The sequence below is a fragment of the Pteropus vampyrus genome, unplaced genomic scaffold (genome assembly GCF_000151845.1).
Source record: "Pteropus vampyrus isolate Shadow unplaced genomic scaffold, Pvam_2.0 Scaffold540, whole genome shotgun sequence".
Lineage (NCBI taxonomy): Eukaryota > Metazoa > Chordata > Mammalia > Chiroptera > Pteropodidae > Pteropus > Pteropus vampyrus.
The window spans coordinates 182,134-190,496 of NW_011889321.1; the positions used below are offsets into that span (position 1 = coordinate 182,134).

At 46.0% G+C, this 8,363-nt stretch overlaps 1 protein-coding gene across 1 annotated transcript in view; it reads right to left on the bottom strand.

The window, feature by feature from the left end:
• The window catches only part of LOC105308022 (COP9 signalosome complex subunit 8-like), a 19,889-nt gene extending 17,200 nt beyond the window's left edge, over positions 1-2,689 (bottom strand). The window contains exons 1-3 of the mRNA XM_023525191.1: positions 2,528-2,689; positions 1,501-1,571; positions 308-409 (exon numbers count right to left, since the gene is read on the bottom strand). Coding sequence (XP_023380959.1) covers positions 308-409; positions 1,501-1,571; positions 2,528-2,605 — 251 coding nt within the window. The 5' untranslated portion in view covers positions 2,606-2,689. The remainder of the gene's footprint in view (positions 1-307; positions 410-1,500; positions 1,572-2,527) is intronic.
• Positions 2,690-8,363: the final 5,674 nt, after the last annotated feature.

The window sequence follows — 8,363 nt, forward strand, 5'->3', positions numbered from 1 at the left end:
ACCAGGTTCAAAATAAGTACCGTTATAGAGAACTGCATAAATGCGTTAAAACAACAACAACAAAACCCAAACCTTTATCTAAACTGGCTGTTTACCTGTTAAGTTGTTTACCTGTTAAGTGACACTTATATGAACTATATCAAGAAAGCTGACGGGTAGGAGCTGAACACAGATTTCTACACAGTTAAAGGGAAATTAAAAGTTTTGATTAGAAGAATTTGAAGATTGAGTTTTAAACTTTAATACCAGTTTAATAATTTCTGTGAACTACAAGGGAAAGCAAACAAACTTTCACAAGGCGGCCATTTAAACGAATGTCATTATTACATTAAAGTAGTAAAACATTAAAAGAATACTTACAGATTTTATAGCAGGTGGTATTCTTTTCCAAAGATATCTTGCATTATTCCTAATTTACACCCACCAAGAAAGAATAAGCAATTAAAAAAAATCATCTCAGTAAATGTTGAAAATCTAGATCCAAATACAAACACACAGAAGTATATTTTAAAATACTCTATGTAATATAGAATGAAATTCAGTTTTACATATATTTCTCCAGAGGAAGTAAGAGTAGTTTTTAGGTCAAGAAACATGAAGTATTTTTGCCAAAATACCATTTTGCCATTTATAGCAAATTTTTTATGAATGGTCCAGATCTTAAATAAGACAATAAAGACTTAAATAGAACTACCCAAGCAACTTTTACGTAAAAAGAAACAAACTGATGGATGTCCAGGGCTCTGGCGCTCCCTGACAACATGCACAGAGCACAGTGCGTTTCTCCATATTGGACCCTTCCTCCCACTAGTGGGTACAGAGCCACCAAAACGTTAAGAATTTTTAAGAGTTTAGAAGGTTGAACCACAACAAACTTTGAACGACGGGATTACAATAAATAAAACAATTTATATGTGTGTAATAAAAATCCTGGTTTAGGTTTTTAAAAGATATGAAAAAAGGTTTTGCAGAATTTAGAACAAAATGTTACAGTGATCGTCGGTGGGTTGTAGCTCTAGGGGTCACCTGTTCCTTTGCAGTTATGCTTTCTAGCTTCTCCTCAATAAACATGAACTAGGAGTAATTAAAAAACAAGAAACTTTCAAGAAATCTCATACACGTTGGCAATAAATTTCTCTTAGCTTTCTCAATCTTCCATTTCCATTTCTCTTGGTCTATTAATTACACATGAAGTTAAGGACATGGAGGTCATAAGAAAGGTTTACAAAGGCCGAAAAGAGAATTAAACACATACACTGACACTGTAGCTTCCTATAACAAATTGGAGTGTTTTTTAGAAGGTAAAACAAGTGTATTTTAAAACAACTCAGCCTAATCACAATTCGTTATGATTCAATAAATATACAGTACAGGACTTTTAAGTATTATAATAAAAGATACAACTCCTTGTGCCTCTTTTCGTGGTACTTCAATGCACAAATAATTTCTGTACGACCCTGAAGAAATCGCTGTTCACAGCTTTAGATAAAAGGTACTTACATGTCATTATGGAGCAGATATAAAGCGAGAAGCTGACCATACACTGGAGGTGTAGCAATTCCTCCAGGAGCCTAGAAGGCCAAAAATGAAAAGGAAAATCCTCATTTAATCTTACATTTTAAAAAAGAGCATATTATTAACACCAACAGAAGTATCAAAGAATAAAAGCCACAGTATAAAGTTTAGATCTGTCATCGGCAATGATCTATCTCTCTCTGGGCCCCAGTGTCTTTATATAAACAAAAATACTGAAACGGGATCCCTCTCCCAGGTCTCAAATCCTTACATAACGATCTTACTATTATAAGAAACAAATATTTCCACCTGATCCCTAAAGCACTATGATTTTTCCCAGTCTATTAATTATGTTGAACATCTAAGTAAACGAGTGGTAACCAGAAAAACATCACAGATAAGTTACAGACATTTCTACCCTCATTCAACTTTAATTCGTTCAGAAAACATCTACTGTCTATTAGTAAGCTGCTTTTTGGACTGTTGTCTCCTTTGGTTAACTTTTTATTCGTGCTTTTTAAGTGCCTTCCTAAGGGGCGGGACCTTTAATGTAGTTTTCACCTGTCTTATTAAAGACAAAAACAGTACGCTCGCGTCTTATGAGAATACCAAGGGCCTTTCTGAGCGAACGAAAGGTTCCAGTGGTCACATCTCGGGTCTGCGTCCGTGCCTGCACACGTCTTTAACAGGATCCACACCCCTCCAACCTCGAGGACAGCTGTCTAGGCTAACACGAGCAGCAGAGTGGAGACTGTTAGGGGCAGACGCGCACGGTTTTCGGGCACACTAGCTGCAGACAGACGACGAAAAGCTCCCGGCGAGTCCGACGAGACCGGGCCTTCGCCCCCGGCCTTCGGAGCTGGCCGCGACGTCCCGGGCCGCACACGCCAGGCTCCCGCGCCTCCCGGCGCCCGCCCAGCCGCGCCGGCCCCAGGCCACGTTACCGCGGAGCCCGGGGCCGCCCGGGCCGGGGGAGAGCCCGTAGCCGCCCCGGCGCGACGCGGACGGTTACCTCGAGCTCCTGGTTCTCGCACTGATCCAGCAGCTTTTTGAAACTAAAGGCACTGTCTGCCATCACGGCCACGGGCATCTTCCCGGATGGTCCCGCCGCCACACCTTCCCGCTAGCCAGATCCCCAAACTGTCCCCCGGGGCGTCGCGCCGTGATGACGTAAAAGCCGCCGCTGCCGAGCGCCTCTGCGCAGGCGCGACGTCTGTTCCGGCGCGTCGTCGGACGTCGCTGCGGCCGGCAGGGGTCGCCGCCGCTCTGGCCCGCGCTCTCGTTGCCCTGGAGGACCGGCCCCGGCCTCGTGGGAGGCTGTGCGCGTGCGCGCATCCAAAACCTGGAAGGGAGGGGTTTTGTGCAAACTTGAAGGCTATTCGATGTCTTCCCTTCGAGGTCTGATACACACGCAGATTTAAAGATTCAAAACGTAGCTATGGTTCTGCTCCCGGGCCTGCTCCTTCAGTCCTCCGGATGTCTGCAAGGGCCCACCGCCCTTCCACACGGGGCTCCCGTCCTGTAGACCCCCGCAACCGAGGGAGACTGTGGGAGCCGACACCAATGACACCGCCCGATCTCCGCGCCTGCCTCCCTCCCCTACACGGCCCCAGCGGCCACAGTTTTCTCTGAAACAAAACTCAGACCTTGTTACTCTTCTGTTCAGCCCCCTAAACGCCAGAGCCCTTGCCATGGCTTCCCAGGGTTCAAGGTCTCTTTCTCAGACCCTCTCCGACTTGCTCCAGCCACCTGGCCTCCTCAGTTTTCTGCACAGTGCTTATTGCTAGTGAACGCTACGTTGTGCATTGTCTGTTTACATATTGCGTTGTCTGTTTACATATTCGTTTAGTTGCTGTCACTAGACCACCCAGGAAGAGGCTTCCATTTGTTTCCTGCTGCAGAGTTGGCTACATAATCTGTGGATGCAAAGCAAACCGAAAATGCAGGATCCTTGTTCAAAACAATGAGGCTGGGGAGGAGGAAGTGCCGTTAAAGGTAATAGAAAGATTTTCCCTTTTTTCTCAGTGTCTCAGACTGAAATTACCCGATTCCTAGGTCATAGCTCGGGCATGCCTGTGTGTTTCGTTCTTATCAGAACCATGGGAATTCTGCACAAGACTAACTCAGCCGTTTTTAATGCTCTTCGATTTATGCACATGCTCTACCAGCACTTTGTACCCTAGGCTTTCCGATGAGTAAGGAAGGACTAAAAAGAACTTCTCCTTTCCTGCTATGTTATTATTTTCAGTACAATAAAGGAATTTGAAGGCACACTACAAGGAAGTAATGTAAGAATATGATAGAGTTCCTTGGTTGTTGGTGTTTTCAGGACACCATTGTCTTTACTATGTATTTGAAGCAAGTGCAGGTTCTTAGGGATGCTGTGGTCTCTCAGGGCCGTCATCACCCAGCTCATTCAACTGTAGACATAATGGGATACCTCGTACTCAGTTTGAGTCTTGCTGGATGCTCACCATTGGGCTCCTCTGGGAAGTCTAAATTCGTGGGGTATTTGAAACACCATATGGAGTGGCCGTGAACGTGCTTATTGCACGTATCTCTTTGCTCACGTGCAAATGCTCTGCTGTTGCCATGGACTCCACTTAACCAAAAACAATTTCAAAGATAAGATTGTTAAGAATTTCAAGACAGCAACAGCCTCACTGATACTTTTTTTTTAAATATCCAACCCTGTTTCCATGTGGAAATGATTGTATTTAGCAATGCTTTGGATGGAATATAAAAATAAAAGTTCACTACAATTTCCTTTAATATACAAGACCAATTATATTTCTATACAATAACAATTAACAAATTGAAAGTAAGAAAACAACTTGATGTACCAGAGCAACAAAAGAATAAAATAAGAACAAATTTAACAAAAGAAGTGCAAAATGTATACTCTGAAAACTATAAAACCATTGAAAGAAGATCTAAATAGATGGAAATATATTCCTTGCTCATGGATTGGAAGATTTTATATTTTGATGGCAAAACTACTCACATTCAGATTCAGTGCAATTCCTAATCGAAATCACAACTGTCTTCTTTGCAAATATTGACAAATCATAAAATTTCTATAAAAATTCCGGGACAGAGAATAGACAAAACAATCTTGAGAGCAAAGAACTGGTAGCTCACATTTTCCATCCAATGTCAAAACAACGACATAGCCGCAGTAATCAAGACGGGGTGGGTGCCTAGGTCAGTGGTAGTAAGAGGAGACATATAGGTCAATGGAATATATGGAGCGTCCGGAAATAAGGCCTTGCATTTACGGTCAATTAATTTTCGACTGGGATGCCAACATCATTTCCCCTTGGGGAAAAGAATGGTCTTTCCAATAAATGGTGTTGGGACAACTGGGCATCCATGTACAGAAGCATGATGTTGGACCCCTGTCTCATGCCACATACGATAATTAACTGTATCATACACCTCAATGTCAAGAGCAAAAACTGTAAAACTATTAGAAGAAAGTATAGGGTAAATCTTCGTGGCCTGGAACTGGAATTGGGCACTGGTTTCTTAGATAGGACAGCACAAGCACAGCAACGGAAGAAAATAAGTTGATAAATTGGACATTATCAAAATTAAAAATGTCTGTGCTTCCAAGGACACCACTAAGAAAGTGAAAAGACCATCACAGAATGGGAGAAAAATTTGCAAATCATATACTGGACAAAAGACTTGGATTTAGAATGAATAAGTACCTCTTACAACACGAAAATAGAAAGGCAAATAGTCCGATTTAAAAATGGGCAAAGGATTTACTTAGTTATGTCTCCAAAGAAGATCTATGAATGGTCGACAAGTACATGAAAAGATGCTCACATCATTACCATTAAGGGAATGCAAATCAAACCCCAAACGAGATACTACTTCCCACCTACTAGGCTGGTTATAATAAAAAAGGCAGACAGTGATATGTGTCGATGAGGATGTGAAAACGCAAGAACCCTTTGCACTGCTGGTGGGAACGTAACATGGAGTAGCTGCTTTGGCAAACGGTCTGCCGCTTCCTCAAAAGTTTACGTGTAGAGCTATCATGTGACCCAGGAATTCTGCTCCTAGGTGTATAACCAAGAGAAGTCAGAATAAGTCCAAACAAAATCTTGTAATGGATGTTCATAGTGGCATCATTCGTAACAGCCAAAAAGTGAAAATAATCCAAATGTCTATCGGTTGATGAATAGATAATATAGTATATCTGTGCAGTGAAAGATCCCTTGCCAATTAAACAAAATACTAACACATGCTCCGACATGGATAGACCTTGAAAACATTGTGTTAAGTGAAATAAGCCAGCTGCGAATGATCAAATACAGTATGATTCTGTTTATTTGAAATATCCAGAGTAGGCACATCGGTAGACACAGAGGGGGGTTGGCAGGAGGCAGTTGGACCTGAGGCAGAAGCTGGGACACAAGGGTCCAGGGCTGTGGGCGGAGTCTAGTGATTAGACAGGTCTGCATCAGAGTCGCAGGGAATGGGCCAGGCCTGAGCCAGCTCTCAGTGACAAGGACCTGGGCTTCATGCTCAGGGTGGAAGCCTCAGAACTCGGGCAGCTGCCTCTGTCCGCAGGGTGAAAAGACCAGTCACGGAGGGGAAGGATTGCAGTTCTAACTTCCGAGCATTGAGCTGTCGGCAGAGCAGAGGTGCTTACAAACTCCGGGGGGTGGTCCTCTGGAGGAACTGGGATTTTTGGGGTGCTGATATGGCCAAAAAAGAAGATTCTCATGAAGTGCCATTGGGCCAAGGACTCAGAGGGACATTTGTGTCTCTGACTGCTAAGTCTCAAATGGAGCTCCTGGCACAGGCATCCCTATGGGTGGCACCGTGGTGGCCACCGACATTCTGGTAAGCACGCGTGAGCCACGACATGATCTTCGCCGTCACCTTGGAGTTCTGCCCCTGGGAGGCCATCCTGAGAAAGTCATTGCAAAACAGGAAATCAGCAATAGCTAGAAATGGCACAACAACGGAAATGCGACAGCCAGAGCCCTTCGAGCGACCTCAGTGTCTAATAGGTGAAAGGTTAAACATGTTGTTGTCAGCCAAGGGAGTGTTTCGAATCGATTAAACTTATAAACACAGAGTCCACATAAAAGTAGTCTTTCTGAAATAACGTTAAGAAAAAACATGGAAAATAATCATGTATATAGCTCTTGGTTATCGATCTGTCCCAGGCTAGATTTATGGATAAACGATGGAAGAAACGTAGACCTGAATGCAAGTGATCACACAGTTGAGGGGGCCAGACTATGGGTGAAAATAATATTTTCTTTATAAAAATTTAATATAGTATTATAAAGTTATTGTAACACTGACTTTTTGGCCTCAAATCTCAAACGACCTTAACAATCTAAACTTAAAATACAGGACACGTCTCCCCCCACCCCCTCCCAGTTTGGCTACATTCGTGTTCACAGGTGGATAATAAAAGAGGACATTTTTGCAAAAGTTGTGAAGGGCCCTGGAGCTCAGGGCAGATGCACGTCAGGGGAAGTTTGGAGGAAGGAAGGAAGCTGCAGGACGAGGGCCGCGGAAGCAAAGGGATTCTGGAGAAAGCGGGAGAAAGGGCAGACACACCCGGGACACCGAGCAGAGATGGGCAGGGAACGGGTGGTCTTGACGGAAAAATGACATCACGTAAAGCCTCCTGTCACACTCGCTATGTGTTGCTGCGGTAAAGACGCGTCTCTTGGCTAACCACGTGAGAGGGGGTGTAGAACCGTCCATGACGCCTTTCGTTTTGAGTTTTATTTGAATTCTGCAAGCTGCACGGGGAGTGGCTCGCAGTCCCGCTGAACTGTGAGCACGCACTGCAGCGGGAGCTCAGGGGACGTTTCTCCAATAAATGCGGATGGCCCGGGCTCCCTCTCCGCTGGTTCGCTTCCTGCGCACAGGACCTTCCCTGCCCTCCTTCCTCTCCGCCCTCGGTCCTCGCTTCATTTCCTTTGCCTTCCGATACTCGTCATGGCAGGATGTTCCGGTGCTGTTAGCTCCAGTGGCAATTCGATGACGAAGGATCAAGCCAGAAAGGCACGTGGGAGCTGCTTTTCCGTCCCCTCTGCAGGGCGCTGGGCTCGCGGTGTCACGCGGGGCGCGGTCGCAGCCGGGCTGGGGCGGCTGTGCGGGCCACCTCCCAGGATTCCCCCTCCTCTTTGTAGCGCCTCCCCGAGTGGTACCCAGCACCTGGGCCTGTGACAGCTGGCTTCCGTCCAGGGCACTTCCCTGTGCTTATGCTGTTACTTCTCTCCACGCCTCCAGGCCCGTAGGGCCACCGGGAACCCCAGGCCCCTCCCACTGGATTGGGACGTGATATCCGGTTTTCTTGCATTTTCTTCCCCTGCCCCCGCATCCATCCTCGTGCACAGACGGCTCTCCCGGAACCAGAAAAGACAAATTCACGGAGTGGCTCCATCCGCCGCCACAGCCACTGACCGTGGCAGATGTGACTAACGGCTCTTTTTCCCCACGGTGCTGGACAGGGCCTCAGAATCTCCCTCCACAAAGGAACTCGGCCCGGACCGAAGGCTCGGAGTCGGCATGCCACGTGAAACCTGTCGGCGCCCCGTGCTGGAATGAAGGCTGAAGCCAACCTGTCTCCTCAGATTTCTCGCAGCTGCCATGCTGCATGTGCTTAATCGGGGTCCCAATCCCTCCTGAGGTGGGATCAAGATTGTTATTCCCCCGTAGGCCATCGTCTCCCCATTCCTCCTCTCTCCCGCCTTCTGCTTGCTCAGGGGTCCAGAGCCCCAGCAGACATGGTGCCGGAGCCCATCAGAGTCACGCGGTCCCCAGGCCTAACCCAAGCCTCCACGCAGCGGTATGCACTTGGTCAT